General features: G+C 62.8%; 1 protein-coding gene across 5 annotated transcripts in view; it reads left to right on the top strand.

Moving 5' to 3' along the window:
- The first annotated feature begins 8,181 nt into the window (after window positions 1–8,181).
- GIT1 (GIT ArfGAP 1) overlaps window positions 8,182–21,407 on the top strand; it is a 27,154-nt gene continuing 13,928 nt past the window's right edge. For 2 of the 5 annotated variants that reach the window (XM_065573489.1, XM_065573488.1), the window contains exons 1-4: window positions 9,338–9,524; window positions 19,271–19,404; window positions 19,961–20,073; window positions 20,159–20,264. In XM_065573489.1, coding sequence (XP_065429561.1) covers window positions 9,473–9,524; window positions 19,271–19,404; window positions 19,961–20,073; window positions 20,159–20,264 — 405 coding nt within the window. In that variant the 5' untranslated portion in view covers window positions 9,338–9,472. Of the gene's footprint in view, window positions 8,207–9,337; window positions 9,525–14,779; window positions 15,353–19,270; window positions 19,405–19,960; window positions 20,074–20,158; window positions 20,265–21,407 lie in introns of those variants that run through there. The other 3 variants (XM_065573491.1, XM_024105949.3, XM_065573487.1) reach the window with 3 other exon arrangements.

Genomic DNA, 21,407 nt, shown 5'->3' with positions numbered 1-21,407 from the left:
CCAAGATGGTCAGGGACACAACCCCACACTCTGGGTGTCTGACTGCCAGAACCTGGGACTGGATGACAGGGGTTGGATCACTCGATAGCTGTCCTGTTCTGTTCATTCCCTCTGCAGAATCCAGCAGTGGCCACTGTCAGAAGACAGGACACTGGGCTAGCTGGCCCATTGGTCTGACGCAGTCTGGACGTTCTTATGACAAAGCCCTGAGGTAAGTGGGGAAATGGGATCCTGGGAGGAAGCACAAGCAGGAGAGCGCAAGAGGGGAGGACTCCTGTCTCATGCTGAGAAAGAGGGACGATCATTGAGTTATCTTAAGTGCCTATACACAAATGCAAGAAGCCTGGGAAACAAGCAGGGAGAACTGGAAGTCCTGGCACAGTCAGGGAACTATGATGTGATTGGAATAACAGAGACTTGGTGGGATAACTCACATGACTGGAGTACTGTCATGGATGGATATAAACTGTTCAGGAAGGACAGGCAGGGCAGAAAAGGTGGGGGAGTTGCGTTGTATGTAAGAGAGGAGTATGACTGCTCAGAGCTCCGGTATGATACTGCAGAAAAACCTGAGAGTCTCTGGATAAAGTTGAGAAGTGGGAGCAACAAGGGTGATGTCGTGGTTGGAGTCTGCTATAGACCACCAGACCAGGGGGATGAGGTGGACGAGGCTTTCTTCTGGCAACTAGCAGAAGTTGCTAGATCGCAGGCCCTGGTTCTCATGGGAGACTTTAATCACCCTGATATCTGCTGGGAGAGCAATACAGCGGTGCACAGGCAATCCAGGAAATTTTTGGAAAGCGTAGGGGACAATTTCCTGGTGCAAGTGCTGGAGGAACCAACTAGGGGCAAAGCTTTTCTTGACCTGCTGCTCACAAACAGGGAAGAACTAGTAGGGGAAGCAAAAGTGGATGGGAACCTGGGAGGCAGTGACCATGAGATGGTCGAGTTCAGGATCCTGACACAAGGAAGAAAGGAGAGCAGCAGAATATGGACCCTGGACTTCAGAAAAGCAGACTTTGACTCCCTCAGGGAACAGATGGGCAGGATCCCCTGGGAGAATAACATGAAGGGCAAAGGGGTCCAGGAGAGCTGGCTGTATTTTAAAGAATCCTTATTGAGGTTGCAGGAACAAACCATCCCGATGTGTAGAAAGAATAGTAAATATGGCAGGCGACCAGCTTGGCTAAACAGTGAAATCCTTGCTGATCTTAAACGCAAAAAAGAGGCTTATAAGAAGTGGAAGATTGGACAAATGACCAGGGAGGAGTATAAAAATATTGCTCAGGCGTGCAGGAGTGAAATCAGGAAGGCCAAATCACACTTGGAGTTGCAGTTAGCAAGAGATGTTAAGAGTAACAAGAAGGGTTTCTTCAGGTATGTTAGCAACAAGAAGAAAATCAAGGAAAGTGTGGGCCCCTTACTGAATGAGGGAGGCAACCTAGTGACCGAGGATGTGGAAAAAGCTAATGTACTCAATGATTTTTTTGCCTCTGTCTTCACGCACAAGGTCAGCTCCCAGATTGCTGCACTGGGCAGTACAGCATGGGGAGAAGGTGACCAGCCCTCTGTGGAGAAAGAAGTGGTTCGGGACTATTTAGAAAAACTGGACGTGCACAAGTCCATGGGGCCGGATGCGCTGCATCCGAGGGTGCTAAAGGAGTTGGCGGGTGAGATTGCAGAGCCATTAGCCATTATTTTTGAAAACTCATGGCGATCGGGGGAGGTCCCAGATGACTGGAAAAAGGCTAATGTAGTGCCCATCTTTAAAAAAGGGAAGAAGGAGGATCCGGGGAACTACAGGCCAGTCAGCCTCACCTCAGTCCCTGGAAAAATTATGGAGCAGGTCCTCAAGGAATCAATTATGAAACATTTAGAGGAAAGGAAAGTGATCAGGAACAGTCAGCATGGATTCACGAAGGGGAAGTCGTGCCTGACTAACCTAATTGCCTTCTATGATGAGATAACTGGCTCTGTGGATGAGGGGAAAGCAGTGGATGTGTTATTTCTTGACTTTAGCAAAGCTTTTGATACTGTCTCCCACAGTATTCTTGTCACCAAATTAAAGAAGTATGGGCTGGATGAATGGACTGTAAGATGGATAGAAAGCTGGCTAGATCGTCGGGCTCAACGGGTAGTGATCAATGGCTCCATGTCTAGTTGGCAGCCGGTTTCAAGTGGAGTGCCCCAAGGGTCGGTCCTGGGGCCGGTTTTGTTTAATATCTTTATTAATGATCTGGAGGATGGTGTGGACTGCACTCTCAGCAAGTTTGCAGATGACACTAAACTAGGAGGCGTGGTAGATACACTAGAGGGTAGGGATCGGATACAGAGGGACCTAGACAAATTAGAGGATTGGGCAGAAAAAAACCTGATGAGGTTCAACAAGGACAAGTGCAGAGTCCTGCACTTAGGACGGAAGAATCCCATGCACTGCTACAGACTAGGGACCGAATGGCTAGGTAGCAGTTCTGCTGAAAAGGACCTAGGGGTCACAGTGGACGAGAAGCTGGATATGAGTCAACAGTGTGCTCTTGTTGCCAAGAAGGCTAACGGCATTTTGGGCTGTATAAGTAGGGGCATTGCCAGCAGATCGAGGAACGTGATCGTTCCCCTTTATTCGACATTGGTGAGGCCTCATCTGGAATACTGTGTCCAGTTTTGGGCCCCACACTACAAGAAGGATGTGGAAAAATTGGAAAGAGTCCAGCGGAGGGCAACAAAAATGATTAGGGGTCTGGAGCACATGACTTATGAGGAGAGGCTGAGAGAACTGGGATTGTTTAGTCTCCAGAAGAGAAGAATGAGGGGGGATTTGATAGCAGCCTTCAACTACCTGAAGGGGGGTTCCAAAGAGGATGGAGCTCGGCTGTTCTCAGTGGTGGCAGATGACAGAACAAGGAGCAATGGTCTCAAGTTGCGGTGGGGGAGGTCCAGGTTGGATATCAGGAAAAACTATTTCACTAGGAGGGTGGTGAAACACTGGAATGCGTTACCTAGGGAGGTGGTGGAGTCTCCTTCCTTGGAGGTTTTTAAGGCCCGGCTTGACAAAGCCCTGGCTGGGATGATTTAGCTGGGAATTGGTCCTGCTTTGAGCAGGGGGTTGGACTAGATGACCTCTTGAGGTCCCTTCCAACTCTGATATTCTATGATTCTATGATTCTATGAAAGCCCTGGGGGGCCACGCCCCTTGTTCCTGCAGGCGAGTGCCCCTGTGGTGAGATTCCTCTCTGCAGTGTGAACACCGCTCCTGTGATCTGCCCACGTTTCTGGTGCAACTGGGACAGCAAAGGGCTACGGAGGCATCTGCAGGAGCAGCAGATAGGGACAGTGTCATGGACTGGGCCAGGCCAGAGGTGCAGAAGGGGCTGCGGGACACCCTTATCTGGCTCTCCTGCAGGTGGCACCATGCTTTCCCCTGTGCTTGGAGTGACCTTCCAAACTTCAGCCCTCAACCCACACCCCCAGGTTCAGTCCCTCCTAGCGAGGGCCCAGCTCATGGTGCTCCCTCCGGCCCCCTTGCTCCACCCTTGTTTTCCTGCCCAGTGTGCAAGCGCTCCAGGGCCAGGGCTGCAGTTGTGTATGTGCAGAGCCCAGCATAACGGGGGTGCTACTCAGAGAGCCACAATGTGACATTCAGCCGTCCAAGGACAGCCCTTGCACGCCCAGCTGGGGGTGGCATTTTTCACCCTGCTACGTAATTTTCCTTTGCATCGTTCAGCAGCTGCCATGCTCCACCCCAGAAGTGGCAGGGTGAGGTGGCATTTTACATACATACATGTGGGGGGTGGTATAGACGCCCATCAAATCTGGAGTGCTGCAAAAATGTCCTGGTTTATTGTCTTAGCCTCGGTGCCCAGGCTACAACCCGCCCTTCCCCGTGGGGATGGGATAATGGAGCAGCTAACGGCGCTTCACTCACTTGTCGTCGTCGTCCCCCCGGTGAATGCCCCGTGTCACTGGCTTCCCCACGTGCAGCCAGCGTGCTGCCGGAGCCCTTGGCACCACGGGGCTGGAGAGCTGCACGAGCAGGGGCATGACATCGCTCTGCAGGGAGGGGAGCTCAGCCTGGCTTGGAATCAGGCTGGAGCTTTGAGTTGTTTCAACTCTGAACGTGCCGAGATTTCACTCGTGTTCTGTGTGTTCTAGAGTCCTGACTTTTCCGGGCAGAAGGCGCCATTACGATCCTGTAGCTAAGCCCGGCCACAGACTCTCAGCCAGTGACTCCCCGAGCTGCTGGTTCCGACAGATTTGCCTCCAAGCACCAGCTGAGCTCAGGGCCCCGTTGTGCTGGGCGCGGAACATGCCCCACAGAGCTGTACTCGGCAGACGGGGGGAGGGGAAGGGACTTGCCCAGGGTTACCCAGCAGGACAGTGGCGAAGCTGGGAATGACACAAGGCCAGTGCCCTGCACTCTGGCCCGGTACAGATCTCCATGACGGTGTGCCTGGGCTGCGTGTTGTTCCAGCCGCGAGCAAGATTTTATCACAGACACCTCCCCAAGGCAGTGTCGGAGCGCCCCGCCTGACGATCTCTGGTAGCAGGGGCTCAGGGCCTTGCCCACCAGGCATGGGCTGGCACTGAAAGGAGCAACCCCTCTTTCTAAAGACTAGGGAATGGACGTCTAAGGACCAGAGCTCTGCTGGAGCATGCCACGGGCAAGGGGCTGGGAGCCAGCCACAAGGGGTGGGTTCCCCCAGAGTCGAGCCAGTGCCTGTATTGACCAGGGAACACTCCCCCCTGCAGAGCCCAGACGCTGCTGGGTGGGACTCCAGCTCTGGCAGTGCCCCCCCCCACCCCCGCTGGAGCACTGCCATTCTCCAGTGCAAAGCAAGGGGGCTGTACCCCAGCCACAGATCCCCTGCTGCTGGTGGGGGCCGGCCTCTGCCCTCCACCCAGGAGAGCCCACCGCAGGAGTCACTTCCCCAGCCAACATGTGTCTGGGCCCAGGGCTGGGGGGGCAGGCAGCACCCTCGCCTTTCCAGTGGGAGCCTGGTGAGCTGGGATCTGGAAGAAACCCTGCCACCCCATCCAGACACACCTTGTGGATGGTGTTTTCTACTGGGCTGCCAAGCTCTGCAACATCAGAAGGGGATGGGGGAAGGAGCGGGGGCATTTGGGGGCTCATGAGTTGTGAGCCTGCATTCTGTCATAGATTCATAGATTCATAGATTCTAGGACTGGAAGGGACCTCGAGAGGTCATCGAGTCCAGTCCCCTCCCGCATGGCAGGACCAAATACCGTCTAGACCATCCCTGATAGACATTTATCTAACCTACTCTTAAATATCTCCAGAGATGGAGATTCCACAACCTCCCTAGGCAATTTATTCCAGTGTTTAACCACCCTGACAGTTAGGAACTTTTTCCTAATGTCCAACCTAGACCTCCCTTGCTGCAGTTTAAACCCATTGCTTCTGGTTCTATCCTTAGAGGCTAAGGTGAATAAGTTTTCTCCCTCCTCCTTATGACACCCTTTTAAATACCTGAAAACTGCTATCATGTCCCCTCTCAGTCTTCTCTTTTCCAAACTAAACAAACCCAATTCTTTCAGCCTTCCTTCATAGGTCATGTTCTCAAGACCTTTAATCATTCTTGTTGCTCTTCTCTGGACCCTTTCCAATTTCTCCACATCTTTTTTAAAATGCGGTTCCCAGAACTGGACACAATACTCCAGCTGAGGCCTAACCAGAGCAGAGTAGAGCGGAAGAATGACTTCTCGTGTCTTGCTCACAACACACCTGTTAATACATCCCAGGATCATGTTTGCTTTTTTTGCAACAGCATCACACTGTTGACTCATATTTAGCTTGTGGTCCACTATAACCCCTAGATGCCTTTCTGCCGTACTCCTTCCTAGACAGTCTCTTCCCATTCTGTATGTGTGAAACTGATTTTTCCTTCCTAAGTGGAGCACTTTGCATTTGTCTTTGTTAAACTTCATCCTGTTTAACTCAGACCATTTCTGTCCTGGGGAGGTAACCTGCCAGCCCACCCACAACGCTGTTCCGCGCTCACACCGCCCCACAGGCGCTCCTGGCGACAGGCCCTGTGCGTTGCCAAGCAGACCCCCGGCAGCTCATGACCCAGCAGTGTCACTCTTGGGATGCCGCCGCGTTCCCAGGCCAGCGGCGTGGGTGAGCCCTGCCTGCAGATCCGCCCCGATCACTGGGGAACAGTCTGTCGGCAGGGCCGGCCCCCGAGGAGCGCTCCACACCTGCCGCGCCCGCCAAGTCAGTGGGCTCTAGGGGTGCTCAGCACCTCTGCAAAGCCGGCCCTAGAGCAGCAGTGCCAGTGTGTGGGCACCCCACGTTCCCTGCCCTCGGGACCCCGGCCCCTGAGCCTAGGGATGAGAGACGGTTTGTCAGGGCGAGGCCTGACCTTCCTAGACATGTGGGCAGCACCTAGCGCTGCGCCGGGTGGCTCCTGGCACCACCCAGTGTAAATGGGGGGCTGGCACTATTGGGCTAGGTTCAGATTTCCCCCTCTCCTTTTCTTCCCGGTGGGAGGCCCAGGGGCCATTTGAAATGAATTGCGATTATTGCTGTCTGCTTTGCTACCGGCCGCTTAGACCCGCAGAGCGCTCTCCTCTGGCTCCCCCAGCCCAGAGGGTTGTCAGGTGAGAAAGGGTTTCTTGGGGGTGGGGGTGGTTGGGACAAAGTGAGAACAGAGTCAAAAGTGGTTCTGCTAATGCAGCCATTCAGCTGTATCTGGGCGGCCTGTTCCTTGGTGTTCGAGAGCTCGGGATGCACCTGGCATCTTAGCTGCGTCAGCTCCCTGCGTGCGCTCCCCCCTTGCCCCAGCGCTCAGAGTGTCCGTGCAAGGTGGGGCTGGCCCCTCTGAAAAATCACTGCGGTTCTCGCCCAGAAACAGATCCCGCTGAGGTAGCCCCCCCGTGACCTCGGACGGCACAAGTGGAGGATTAACCCCTTGCCTGTGCTGGGCTGCGAAGAACTGGGTCCGGGCGGGCGAGGAAGAACTCGGATCAGCGGGAGGCCAGGGCCCAGCCCAGCTCTGTGGCTGTTTAGCAATGAGTCTCTCGTGGCCCGCATCAGCTCTTTAGGGCAGGGGCTCCCAGACGGTGACCCACCAACTGCATTTTGTCTTTTTCCAACCCACCATCCCTAGCTGCACCCTGGCTCTGCAACCTAATCCCGGCCCAGTGCAGAGGTGAGCCCAGGGGTAGGGCTGAGAGGGAACCGGCCCTGCACTGTGGCTCCCTGCTCCAGGCGTTGTGACCTGGTGTGTTTGGGGAGGGGTGTCACAGCGCCTCTCAGGTTTGGCCCTTTGCACTGGGCTGGGAGATGCGTATTTGCTTTGGGTCCTGCAACCCATCTAGAAACTTCCCGTGACCCACCGGTGGGGCGGGTCTCACTGATTGGGAACTAGTGCATGTCTCCGGAGGACAGTGCTGATTGGCCCCGGGGCTGGGCTGAAAGGCCTTGCGAGCAGCGTGTTACAGACGGCTGGGACAGGGGACGGGGAGGGTTCTGTTAACGTCCTGGCTTTTCCCCGCTGATCGGCGTGCAGGTGGGCAGAGGCTGGGCTCTGCTTTGCGCATGGGAAGTGGCACAGATGGATCCTGCGGATGTTTCCGAGCTGGGCCCAAGCTGCAAAGTTGGCATCTGGGTTTAGATCCAAGGTTCCTGGCTCTAGAAATGTAGAGGTGTTGGGAGCAGTGGGGTGGAGCCAGTCAGCTATTGCAGAGGCCAGTGGTGGGGTGGGGAGGGGAAGAGAAACCCAATTCCACTTTAACTCTCAGCTTTTCCTATGTTGCTTACTCCTCCGCTATCTTATCTGGATTCCAGACCTGGAGGCGTTGTTGAGCAGAACTAGCCCTGGGTGTGAGGTGCCAGGCCTGGAGAGCATGCAGAAATGTGAGGAGGATACTTAGGAAGGTCTCCCAGGCATGTGAGGGGAGCAGATAAGAGAGATGGGGGAGGGGAAGACAGCTCAGCCCCGTGATCTGGCAGAGACTGGGTGACTTTCATCATCAGTAGTTGCTGCAAAACCAAGTCTCAGTGTAACCTGCACACCTCCTGGGTGTGGTGTTTGTCCCATCTAGTGGCACCAAGACCAGAGAGCTGTTGTGTCTGCTCTACAGCCTTCGCTAACAGCCAGTTGGCTTTTACCTCATGCACTAAGCTCCGGAGGGCCCAGGTTCGATCCCACCCACCGACGCCCGGGATCTGTTGGCATTACATCAGGTCAGGCCCTGTTGTGCTAGCTGCTGTGACATCCTCCCCCAGAAAGCGCCTGATCTGGGTGTCGGAGGGGCTGGGCCTGGTCAGGGGCGGCTCTATGCTTTTTGCTGCCCCAAGCACGGCAGGCAGGTGGCTTTTGGCAGCGCGCCTGCGGGCAGTCTGCCGGTGCCGCACCATTGGCGTCCCCGCCGCCGGATTGCCGCCGAAGCTGCGGGACCGGCGGACCTCCCGCAGGTGTGCCGCCGAAAGCCGCCCCTGCCTACCGCCCTCACAGTGACTGGCAGGCCGCCCCCCGCAGCTTCCCACCCCAGGCACGCGCTTGCTGCGCTGGTGCCTGGAGCCGCCCCTGGGCCTGGTGGGTGGAACGGGGTGGGGGCACTGTGCACAAGTCCCCGCTGGCATGCTTGCAGCCGGTGCTGGGTGGGGGGATCTGTGGGTAGCATGGCAGAGGGGGGAGGGGAGCAGAAGGTGGCAAATGGTGATGAGGATTTTCCCCACACTTGGGATGAATGGGGAATAGTGGGTGGAGCCAACCTGAGCAAAGGACCCGCCTCCTCCGGGGGGGGGGCACGGAGTCAGGAACCAGCTAAAGTGGGGACAACAAATACATGGTCAGAGAGGAGTGGGGGTGGGGCTCCAAGGTGGAACAAGGGACGTGGACAGGCCCAGAGGAGAGAACCCTGGACAGCGCCCGCTGCTGCAGGGAGGCAGCCAAGGAGCCAGGGGCAGGCTCGATGGGGAAACTGAGGCACGGAGTAGGCGGGGTGTGACTCAGCCAGGGGGCCAGGCAGTGGCAGAGCGAAGGCTAGAAGAGCCCTGGCTCCTAGCCTCGCTGCCCCCCAAAGCTGGGAACAGACTAGGGTGACCAGACAGCAAGTGTGAAAAATCGGGACAGGGAGTGGGGGGTAATAGGAGCCTATATAAAAAAAAGACCCAAAAATCGGGACTGTCCCTATAAAATCGGGACATCTGGTCACCCTAGAACAGACCCCCCTGCCCGGCCGGGGGCTGCCTGTGCGCGGAGGCCGGTGCCCGCCGCCCCTGCGCTGTAGCTGCGCGGCGCTGCGCCCCCGTGCGCTCGCTCCATTTCCTCCGGCAGCCGGGCCGGGGGGGGAGCCTGCGCCGAACCCTCCCCGCGCAGGGGCCGGGCTTGCGCCGCTTCCTGCAGGAGCCGAGCCGTGGGAGCCGCTGGGAGCGGCGGGAGCCCCGCAGAGACCCCGGCCCGGCCCCGCGCTGGCCCAGAAGGCCGCGCCCGCCTCGCCGCTGAGGATGTCCCGGAAGGGGCCGCGGACGGAGGTGTGCGCGGACTGCGGCGCCCCAGGTGAGGGCTGCGGGCCAGGCCTGCGCGCACAGGCTGCGGCGGGGGGGCTGCCAGGGAGCCGCGGGGCTGGGCAGTGCCGGGGGCAGGCCCCGCTGGGGCCCCTCGCTCCGGCTGGGCAGTGGGGGGGCCGCCCCCGTTGTGCGCTAGGGACAGAGGATGTCCGACCCCCCCGCAACCCGCTCTCCGCTGGTGCAGACCGCTCGGGGGGGGGGGCAAGGGGAGGTCCTTGCAGGGATCCTGGAGCCCCCCTTGTCCGGGGTCTCTGGGGAGGGGGCTCCCGCCGAGCGCCCCTGCCAGCGGTGCCTGTCCTGGGCACTCGCTCCCCGGCACCGAGCCGCAGGGGGTGGCCAGGGTGGGAGCCCCATCGCACCTGCCCCTGCCCACTGGCAGCCCCACCCCCACCCTGGGATGCCATGGGTCTGCTGTCTGTGTGCCATCTGTAGGACTCCCTGGGGCAGGACTCGGACACGCTGCTCGTGTTTCCCAAACTGAACGGTGCCCCCGAGCCCTGTTCGGGAGCCGGCCCATCCCCTGGCGTGGGTTTGGTTCAGGGTATGTGGCGGGGCAGAATCAGGCTGACGTTGGCTCCTGGCACTGGCCCTGGCCCGGGAGAAGGTGCGTGTCGAACAGCAGTGAGGTCATTGCACTGGCATCGGAGGGACTGTGGTGTCCGAAGGCCCCGTGCTGCACGCCGATGAGCGGGGCCTGCTAGAGCTGCCGTCCGTCCATCCGTCCGTCCATCGCACTGCATCCGTCCGTCCATCGCACTGCCAGGCGTTGGGCCAGAGCGCGAAGCATTAGGAGAGACCAGGTCTGAGCTGCTAGGGGTACCTCCTCTCCCACAACGCTCCAAGCCATGGCGGTGCAGGCCACAGGCCAAAGCATCTGCCCTGCCAGTCGGGCATGGCCAGGAACGTAGCCCCCTATGGTGATGAGGCCTTGGGGGTCCTAGCCCCTGCGAAAGCGCCAGCTACCGAGCCCAGGCCTGGCGTGGCCAGGAAGATCTCCTGTTAGCATGGTACCTGGCGGAAGGGGCGGAGGTGCAGAGCCGCGGAGTCGTGCCCCGAGGCGGAGCGTGGCAGGGGTTCCTAACCGTGGAACTGGGAACCAGTTCCTTCAATCCGTATCCACGTGAGGGAACGAGTTATAAAATCCGGCGGGGCTGCTTCCTGCAGACGGGGGGCCGGGCGCTTCCCCGGCAGGAGGTGGGCGTGTGCGGCAGCTGTGAGCCTGGCCTCGGGGTGGGCAGGAGCTGGGTGAGTGCCTGGCACACGGGCGCAATGGCATGTGCGTTCCCAGCCCACTTAGCGTACAGCATGTCTGTTGCCCCCTCTGTTCTGGGCTCCCCTCCTGGGGAGGCACTGGAGAAAGCCCCATAAGCACCAACAGAGGCAACCCTGGGGTGCCCTCTGGCCCATGCAGTGCAGTGGGATACTGCGGCCCTTGCTGGCTCTGGTACTTACACAGCCCTGTGTGATCTCTCCTGGCCCTCCCGGCAGGCAGGGCTCCTGCCCCGTTGTACAGCTGGGAACACGCACGGCAGCTCCGTGGTGGAGCAGGACTTGAACCCCCGGCCCATCCTCACTCCTGAGCATGAGCTGCCCCCATTGCTGGTGGCGGTGCAGGAGCCCTGGCCTGTCTCCTCTGTGCTACTCCAGCATGTGTTTGGCTAGGATGGGCCTGGGGTGTGCGCGAGGGGGGGCTCTGGGGGCTACTGAGCAGGTGCCCGCTGCCAGGAGTGGTGAGCTGGGAAGAGACCCCTTGCTGGGAGCTCCTCCTGCTCTGGCTACGGACATGCGGGGCAGGAGGAGGTGGTGCCCAGGGCCTGCCTGGCTGTCCTGGGGCTGGTTAGCACTGTGAGCAGGCGGGGGCAGGGGAGCTCCAGCCACGGCCAGGCCATGTTTTCAGCTGCTCAGGGTGGTGCCGGGCACCATGGGACTAGCATCGTCTGCCCTGCAGCCAGAGGGAGCTGCACGCTGGCACCTTGGGTCTCTGCTGCCCCTGCAGTGTGGCCTGGGCGGTGCCCTTCAGGGAGAGGGGCTGCCGGCACCGAGCGGAGCTCCCAGCCGAGGTGTGGGATTGGCCGTGCCGGGCAGACGGGGGGTTCCTGGCCTCACTCCCCCCACGTCCGCGCGCTCTGTTCCCGGCAACGCCCGCGAGCACAGAGACATAGATGCAGCCAGTCTCGCTGCCAAGGCCACTTGTGCCTGTGCCATCTGCGTGCCTGCGAGGTGCCCACGCTTGTCCTTCAGGACATGGGGGAGGGGCATGACGCTGGCTGCGCAGGGGCGTTCGGCTGGGCTATCGCTTCCTCCCCGTCCCCCGCCGTGGGAGAGAGAAGCCCATGCGTGGGGCACAGAGGAAACCAGCCACAGGGTGGGATGCTTGGAGCCGGCTCCCCCCACCTGCTCCACTCCCCCGTGCCCCTGCTTTATCTCCAGCCAGGAGGTGCCCGTGCGCCAGCCCTGGCTGTAGGTGGCACCCAGAGCCAGAGGGGAGCCTGGCTGCTCGCCCCTACACAGGTAGTGAGCTGCCCAGCACCCTGCCTGGGCACAGCCTGGGGGGCTGTTTCAGTGCTGGAAATAAGGGGGGCCCAGCGCTCTGGGTGGGGACACTGCCGTGGGCGGAGGGCTCATCCCCCATACTCTGCAGCCCGCCAGGAGCGGCCTGCGTCCTTGGGCCGTTGCCTGACACTGACAGGGGCCTCTGTGCCCCTTCCAGGTAGCTCTGGGACCCCCCCCTGTAAAGTAGTACACCTGCCGCTCGCCCAGCAGCTCCGCCCCCCGCCCCGGGGAGCAGGGCAGAGGCTGGGGGCAGCGCTGGGGGGATGCCGCCTGGGTGCTCCTGGCGTGGCGAGTCAGCAGCGCGCAGCCGGGGCCAGTCCCTGGGCCAAGCTCCTCTCCCGTGCAGCCAGGAAGGAAGCCTAGGGAGGGCCTGCTCCATCCGCAGCAGCCAGGCTTCCTCTGCAGGGACAACAGGGGAACTCGGGCCTGGGACCCGGCGCCAGGCTGGGGGGAGGTGCTGCTGGGAGGCTGGGCTAATCCCCCCCTGGCATTCAGCCCCAGGCCCCATGGTGAGCTGGGTGTCCTGTCACCCCCGGCAGGCCAGGCCCCCATCCCCATTCCACAGATGGCAGCCCAGGCAGAGCTGCGAGTGGAACCCAGGAATCCTGCGTTGCCCTGCAGTACCCACCATGCCCCTGTTCTGGCCCCTGGGCCCCGCTGCAGGGTCTTGGGGGGGGTCCCAAAGGGCAGGGGGCAGCAGCTGGCCTGTGTAAACTGCCCCGTCCCTGTGGGTCTGACCCTCTGGGAAGCTGCGGACTAACCTGCCCCACCCCAGGCCAGATCCCCCATCACAGCCCAAAGGGGGGGCGTCTCTACCATGGCATCCTGCTTGTTTCCTTCCCTGCCGGCGCAGCTTGGGCAAAGGGGCTGTCCAGGTATTTGTGTAGGTCCTACAGAATGGGGCTGGGTGGCTCGTTATCCAGCATGGCTTGGCAAGGAGGTTCCCTGAGTGATCAGTGCCAGCTTCACAGCGTCTTTGCAGGGCTGTGAGGCTGGTGGGGCCTGGGCCTGTCTGCCTCTGGGGGCCGCCCCTCCCCGCTGAGTGGGTGTGAGGCTGGCTGGGGGGGGCTGCCCCCTCTCCCACTGGTGAGCCGACCACTTGGCCATCTCCCGCGTTGGCCAGACCACGCAGCCTGAGCCGTGGCTACCTCCTGGCCTGGTTCGGTCTGAGCCTCCCCAGCCATGGGCATGTCGGGGGCTGATTGCTGGGACCCCAAGCTGCTGGCTTGGGTGGGCCCCTGTGGCCCCCGCACTCATGAGCACTGCACCCCCATGGCAGCAGGGCAGGCGGGTCCCTGGGGGCAGAGACTGGACACGGCCCGGCACAGGGGTTCCCAGCCTGGCAGAGCACCTGGCCGGGGCGGGGGAGGGGTCTCCTGTGTTAAGGGGTGGTACTGACGAGGCAGGAACGTCCCCTGCGCCATCCCTGGGCTTTGCCTGGCACCTGGAGCAGCCGATCCCCAGGCCCATCCCCCCGTCTCAGGGCGAAGGGCTCCTGGCCATGCCTGTCAGGGCTGTGCCGTGTTCAGGGCCGGCTTTAGGCCGATTCCCCCTATTCCCCAGAATCGGGCCCTGCGCCTTAGGCACCTTTTAATGTTTTTAATTTTCTTTACTCACCCGGCGGCAGGGGGCCCGCTCCGGGTCTTCGGTGGCGGGGGTCCTTCAGTGCCACGGAAGTGCCGCGAAGACACGGACTGCCGCCGGGTATTTGAATTGGGCCCCGCAGGTCCTAAAGCCGTCCCTGGCCGCGTTCTCCCACGTCCGGGTGGTGTCAGCCGCGTTACTGTGTCATGGGGTCTGCAGGGGGAAGCAGCAGCCTGCAGGATCCCCTTTCCCTGCGACCAGCTTGTCCGGGGGGGCCCTGCCGGCGGGGCGGGGGGGCGTGCTGGCTGGTGCACAGGGAAAGGGGCTTGGGGGGCTCAGTCTGTGCCCAGGGGAAGTCTGTCTCGTGGGCCTCCTGCCTCCCCCAAGCATTTGGGAGGTGCCAGCCTGCTGTGGGCGCTGCCGCAAGCCAGGGGCCTGGGTGCACTGCAGAGCCACCTCTGTTGGCATCGGCTGGGGCAGCGGAGGGGGCTGGAGCCGGCACTGCTCACCCCTCAGGTTCCTTCGTGATGAATTCACCCCGTCTAGTGACCAGACCAAACCCGCTTCCCTCAGCCCAGCACCGGCTGGGCTCTGGGATCCGCCTGGGCTGTGGCTGCTGCAAAGGCTTTGTCCTGGGCTAGTCAGGCCTGTCATGGCCACCCCTGCCAGCCCCTTCCCAACCCCCCTCTCTGCTGGGGCTGGGGCCCGGTGCCAGCGCTGGCTCCTGGCCGGGCCCTGTGGGGCAGAGCACAGGGGTTCTGGCCCAGTGCCTGAACAAGCGGCTTCCCCAGTGGCTGGTGGGCCCGCCCACCGGTGCGTGGGCCTGTGGCTTGTATCTGACTGGCCCAACTCGCTGGGATTCGAGCCCAGCCGGGGGCTCTGAGCTGGGGCTGCAGCTTCCCCCGTGCCCAGCCCGTGCTAGTTGCAGGTGCACTGTGGTTCTGGGCCGTGGGACTGGGTCGGGGCGTGGCGCACGGGGCTGCCTTCTGCAGGGCACGGTGCTGTTGGGACGGGGGGGGGTCAGTGTGAGCAGGGTGGCTGGGCGTGGCATGGCGCGTGGGGCTGCCTTCTGCAGGGCACGGTGCTGATGGAACCGGGGGGGGGTGGTCAGTGTGGGCCGTGGGGCTGGTCGGGGCGTGATAGCAGCGTGGGAGCTGGGCTGGGGTCTTTCCCCTGGGCCCCCATGTTGCAGTGGGGCAGCCCCTGGCTGTCCGGACGTGCTGGGGTCCGTGCGCTGCTCCAGAGAGCTCTGCCGGGACCCCAAGGGCTGCACTCGGGACTTGGGGGGCCCATGGGAAGGCAGCCCCCCCCCCCCTTGCTCTGTCTCTTGCGAGGACACGGTGCCCTTGGCTTGTGACTGTCTCCTGTGCAGCAGCGCGGGGCAGACGCAGGCCGGGCTGGGGGCTGGAGCCGCCCGCTGAGCAGAACTCCAGTCAGGGCACTGTCCCCTGCACTTCTCGGCCGTGGGGGAGCCCTGGGTGCTGCCCCCTCCCCCCAGCCTGGCAGAGCTGAGCTCAGACCCCCGCCCCTTTGCTTTGCAAATGAGTGGTTTGAACTTTGCAAGCAGCATTTGCATAACGTGTCTCTCCAGCTCCCAGCGTGCCTGGGTCGGGGGCCAGACTGGGCCCCACCGGTGCTGTCCCGCAGACTGGAGCAGCTGGATGTGGGAGGGGAGCCTGGGTAGGGATTGTGGGGCACTGCCAGAACTGTGGGAGCAGGGTGGGGGGGCAGGGCTGGGGGTCAAGGGCAGGGCTGGGATAGAGGGGCTGTGGGGCGGGGCCAGAGCTGGGGGGAGGTTCCAGCACAGGACAGCGGTGGGGGAAGGGAGGCCCTGGCGCTGAGCAGGGCACACCCGGGGGCGGGGGGAGCCGTGGCTGGTGGGGGCTGGCTCCTGCTCCAGCACAAAGCTCTCGTTCTCCCAGTGACCTTTCCGCAGCCGTTGCGACCCCCGGCCTGGCTCTGAGAGAGGTGGCCGCCCCACCCCCACAGTCCCTGTGGGACCTGCCCCGTGCCCTAGGAAGCCCCCATGGGTGCAGCCCCCAGGCGCCGCCCTAGCTAGGGACCCCCCTTGGCTGCCATCCCCCTTCCCAGGAAGCTCAGGGGGCTGCCCCGGGAACCTGCTCTGCTCCCCACTGGCCGTGGGGCTGCAGCGGGCTGGGGGGGCGCTGGGCACTGACGCACGCTGCAGGAATCAAGGCTCGCAGGGGGAGGGCGGGCGCGGGCGCTGCTGCAGCTCAGCGAGCCGGGAGGCTGCCAGGGGCCGTGCCGGGCACAGCGGGGCCGGCCTGGCATGCGGCCGCCAGCACAGAACTGCCTGGGGGGCAGCGTAAACGTCTCCTCCCCTGGCGGCAGCAAAGCTGGGTATGGGGGGACCCAAGGCTGGGGCACTAGGGTGTCTCCACAGTGCCTGCAAGCCCCAGCCGTGGGCCAGGGCCCCCCATGGAGCCAGGCTCTGTGTAAACACACAAGAAAAAGCAGGGGCTGTGGGTTGGGACTGAGGGGCACCGGCAGAGCTTGGGGTGGGGTGTGGGTAGCCCAGGACTGGGCTAGCAGGGGCTGTGGGTCGGGACTGAGGGGTACCAGCAGAGCCTTTGCCTGCCCCTTAGTGGTAGAAGAGGGCCCGTCCATGGGGCTGGGAGGGTGGATTCCCTGCCCCTCACCCTAGGCCTGGCGAAGTGGGGCAGTGCCCAGCGCCATGGGTCGGGTGAGGCCAAGCCCGTGACAAGCAGTTGGCTGCTCCCCTCACACGGCTCTCCGGGGCCCTGGGGGAGCAGCTGCATGCTGGGATCCGGGCTCTGGCCCGCTCGCGCCCTGCCCTGCCCCGGGGCGGGCCTGCCAGAGCTGATGCCTGGCTCTGCCACGTGTGAGAGAGCTGGGCCAGGTGCCCCCCGAGCGGGGGCCGGGCACCGGCTCTGAGCCGCAGTGCTCGGCATCTCAAGCGGCCTTTTGTTCTCACGCAACAAAGGGCTCCATTCCGGCTGGGCTGGGGGAGGGGCTGATGTTACCATGGGGGCTGTGGGGGGAGAGGGCACAGGAAGGCTCGGGGGTGGGGCAGTGGGGCTGTTCCCCTGGGAAGGGGGCAGTGCACAGCACCATGGGGCGGGCTGCCTGCTCAGTGGCCATGCTGGGTCCCCGCCCGCTGGGCATGAGGCCGACCCGTTTGGCTCCCAGGCACTGGTTACCCTGGCTGTCCAGCCAAGGCGCTTCGAGCCTGGGCCTCAGGGCTGGCCTGCGGGGGGGTGGGGTGGGGTGGTCGGGCACAGCTGAGAGCCTGGTGCCGCCTGCACCGGGCACACGGGAACACTACTGCTGCTGGCTGTTGGCACGCCCTGGCAGAGCTCTGAGGGGACCGGGGATAGACGTGCCTAGGAGAGGGCAGGGGCTGGGCTGTTGGCCCACTCCTCCCCATGTATCCCGGGCAGGGGCGAGGCGGGTTTCTTTGCCGCAAGCGGCTGGTACCGGGGTCTGAGCACAGGGCTGGGAGCCATCCCCTTTCTCCAGCTGCTGAGAGCTCCCCCCTGCCACTGTGTCCCGCACCCAGGGCTCCCCACACCGCTCGCTGATGCTGCCTGGGGCCCCCCGCACCTGGTGCGGCCCTGAGGGAGCGACACGTGGGCGAGGAGCCGGGAATAGCTCTGTGCGTGGGAGGCTGCCGGGTGGGGGAGGGCGTGAAGCCGGCTGGGCTCTGAGCTGGCAGAGCTGCTCTGGGATTGGGGGTGCAGGCCCGACTGGGACCTCACTTGTCTCCGGTGGGGGTACCGTGTGCGCCGATGGGGGGGTCCCTGGAGAGTGCAGGCCCTGAGAACAGGGCAGGGCTCCCAGCAGTCCCTTGCAGCGAGCCGTGTCTGTGCCCTGAGCCCCCTGCGGGGGGGCGGGGGGGAGCAGGCAGTTCTGGGGGGCCGAGAGCACATAGCTCCTGGGGGGTTAACCTGGGCAGGGGCTGGACGGGAGCGGCCGGGCGGCACTGGGTGCTCTGAGCCCTGGCCTGTGAGTAGGTGCCAGTAGCCAAGTGGCTGGTTTGAGGGGGTGGGCCGTGGTGGGCATGGGGGGGCCTGTCCCAGGCTGTGCTAGCTGTGCCCTGGGGGCGCTGGGCTGGGCTGCTCCTGCTTGGCTAATGAGCTGGGGCTGGGGGGCTGCGTGGGGTCACTGAGCGCACAATCAGCCCCTCTGCGCCCCCGTGGATAGCTGGTGGCCATGCAGCTCGGGGAGCCTGGCCATGGGCTGCGGGAGCTGCTCTCTGCCCTCCACCGCACGCCGCCCAAGCCATGGGGCCCCTGCAGGGTCGGCCTTCCGGGGACGTTCCCGTCTCTGTGGAAAACCCGAGGCCTGTCTGGGCCAGCGGAGCCCCAGCCAAGTGCTGCCCTGGGGCTGGCGTCTTCTGCTTGGCTTGGCCATGGATGGGCACCTGCGCTGGGGGGGCACTTCCCCTCCGGTCCGGGGAGCAGGCGCAGTGCCTGCTGGTGGGTGCGCAGGGCTCATCCCCTGGGACTGCAGAAGGCAAACCAGGGCCCCCCTCCCCGGTCCTGACGCCCCTGCAGAGCCACGCTGCTCCCTGCCTGGGGTGTGCCTGCCCTGCCCCCCGGCTCCACTTGGCCCCAGCATGGGCGCGGGCCCTGGGCAGGGCGAATAGTCCCTGCTCCCAGGCTGCCCCAGGCCTGGTGCCAGGTTGCTAGGGGAAACCTTAGGGTTTCCCTAGCTACCGACTGAGCCCCTTAGCTGTAGCTAGGGAAACCTTAGCAACCGTCCCCATGGCAGCCGATGGGGGGAGCAGGTTACTGACACCCCAGACAGCAGGGTGGGAGGGGTAGGTGCCCCTGGAGGTGAAGAGCAGAGCAGCGCGGGGGGAGACGGTGCCCAGGACTGTCCAGGCTCTGCACCTGGGGTAGAGGCATCGGTGTTGCCCCGCTGGCATATGCTCCAGTTTCCCCCACGGTCTGTCCGCTGCAGCCCCCTGGGCGCCCCCCTGCCCATTCGCTGCACTTGTGCCCACCCCAGAGTGAAACGCCCCAAGCAGCTGCCCCCGGGGTCGGGGCTCAGGACTGCGTGGCCCTCTCTGGCTGCTGGTCACCCATCCTGGTGCCCGCTGTGCCTGGTGCCAGCTGAGGGGGCAATACCTTCCGCCTGTCCCTTGGTGCTTCACAAAGCCTAGTTAAACCTCACACTGAGATGGGACTTGTCCCCCGTCACACAGGGAGTCAGTGTGAGAGCCTGGATAGAACCCAGGAGTCCTGGCTCCCAGTCCCTCCGCTCTAACCACCGGACTCCACTCCCCCCCCCCAGAGCCGGGATAGAACCCAGGAGTCCTGGCTCCCAGCCCCCTGCTCTAACCCACTCCCCCCCAGAGCTGGGGCATTCATTCCTTACTAACCAGCTTGTCTGGGGTGCTCCAGGCCTCTGTGTCCGAGTGCCCAGCTGGCACGTGCCCGGTGCCTGCCCCGGTCTCCACCTTTGCTCATGAGGAAGGTCCCCTCCTGCCAGGCTGTGCCCTGGCCTGGCCCAGCCGCCGAGCCCTTGGCAGATGTTCCCGGTGGGGGGCCGTGGTACCGGCGAGTGCCAGGCCTGCGGGGGGGGCGTCTAACCCATCTCCTGCCCCCGCAGACCCCGGCTGGGCCTCCATTAACCGCGGCGTGCTGATCTGCGACGAATGCTGCAGCGTCCACCGCAGCCTGGGCCGGCACATCTCCATCGTCAAGCACCTGCGCCACAGCCCCTGGCCCTCCCCGCTGCTGCAGGTGGGTGGGGGCAGCGCCGGGGGGGGAGGGGCGCTGGGGGTCTCTGTGCGGCTCCCCGTCCCCGGCACTGCCCGTGGGCACACAGCCTCATGCAGCGTCTCCGGGAGCGGCAGGTGGTAGGATTGTTCCATGTTACATCAGCCGCGACTGGTCCCCTCCTGGACTGCCGGCCCTGCCTTGCCAGCGGGTTTGTGCCCACGGCTTCCTGGCCTGACCCCCGCCTGGCCTGTGCCGTCCTCTCCCCCCTTCACGCTGCTGGGGGTTTGTTCACATTATTTGTATTGTGTGGATTTGTAGTGCTGATAAAGTTAGTGACCTTTCCCTCTTCCCCACCCAGCTCTGCTGGTGCCCCTCACTCCCGACCCGCAGCCGCCCGGCTAGCCCGGCCCTGGTGCCCCTCCCTCCCAACCCGCAGCCCCCCGCCAGCCCAGCCCTGGTGCCCCTCCCTCCCGACCCGCAGCCCCTGCCAGCCCGGCCCTGGGTCTCCAGTGGCAGAGCTGAGGTTTGGCTGCCCAGCTCTGTAGGTCAGTGAGGTGCGTGGCTCGTCTCTCCCCAGATGGTGCACACTCTGGCCAGCAATGGTGCCAACTCCATCTGGGAGCACTCGCTGCTGGACCCGGCGCAGGTGCAGAGCGGGCGGCGCAAGGCCAATCCTCAGGACAAAGTGCAGTAAGTGTCCAGGGGGGGTGCGAGGAGGAGGGCGTGGGGGAGGGGCTAGCCCGGTACAGTCTCACCCTGTCCCCTCTCTCCCCAGCCCCACCAAGTCCGAGTTCATCCGCGCCAAGTACCAGATGCTGGCCTTCGTGCACAAGCTGCCCTGCCGTGACGACGATGGCGTCACCGCCAAGGACCTCAGCAAGGTGGGGGCCCTGGGGGTGCTGAGCCCCAGGGCTGGATCCCAGAGGGGAATGCCTGGCTGTGCTGGGAGCAAGTCCACCCCTCTCTAGCCCGCCACGCTGGGCACTGTTGGGGGCAGGGGGTCCTCGGTGCCCTCCCGCGGGCGCTGGGGTGGGACTGGCACCGGTGGGCCCAGGTTCGAGTCATGCAGTGTTATGAAGGCGCCTGGGGCTGCCCCCAGTGAGACCGTCCCAGGGCAGCTGCTGCTGTGAACAGACCCCAAGCCCTGCTGGGCCCTAGGCTGGGGCAGCCTGTCAGTGGCCTGGATCCCCAGTGCCATGTGCTGCCCGGCCCGGCCCTGCCCCTCCCAGCCAGGCAGGTGCAGTTCCAGGCCCTGAGACCCTCCCCTAGCCCAGCCCCTCTCACGGCTGGTGCTGCTGGCCCAAGCCAGCCCAAGGGCCCTGTGCCGGGTTGGGTCACAGAACCCCCCCTTGGGAGCTGCCACCTGATGTGCTGGGGCCAACCCTGAGCCCGTTTTCCCTGGCAGCTTGGGACTTCAGTGCCCTGCCCGGTTTGAGCCAGACACGCCAGCCTGCGGCAAACCCAGACCCAGGTCTGAACCACATTCCCCGAAAGCTGCAGGCTTAACTGAAAGCAGTTTAAGAAGTGCTCCTGTCTCCAGCACTCAGATACCCAACTCCCAATGGGGTTCAAACCCCAAATCAATCCGTTTTACCCTCTATAAAGTTTATACAGGATAAATCATAAATTGTTCGCCCTCTATAACACTGATAGAGAGAGATGCACAGCTGTTTGCGCTCCCCCCCCCCCCGGTATTAATACATACTCTGGGTTAATTAATAAGTAAAAAGTGATTTTATTAAACACAGAAAGTGGTTCCAAGTAATAACAGACAGAACAAAGTGAATTACCAAATAAAATCCGCATCCGCAAGTCTAAGCCTAGTACAGTAAGAACCTGAATACAGATAAAATCTCACTCTCAGAGATGTTTCAATAAGCTTCTACCACAGACTGGACGCCTTCCTAGTCTGGCCCCAATCCTTTCCCCTGGTACAGTCCTTGTTCCAGCTCAGGTGGTAGCTAGGGGATTTCTCATGACTGCAGCCCCCTTTGTTCTTTTGCACAAGGCAGGAATCCTTTGTC

This window comes from Chrysemys picta, chromosome 19, assembly GCF_011386835.1.
Source record: "Chrysemys picta bellii isolate R12L10 chromosome 19, ASM1138683v2, whole genome shotgun sequence".
In the NCBI taxonomy this organism is placed as follows: domain Eukaryota; kingdom Metazoa; phylum Chordata; order Testudines; family Emydidae; genus Chrysemys; species Chrysemys picta.
Note: the sequence above shows the minus strand (reverse complement) of the source record. Positions and strands in the feature narration are given on the sequence as shown.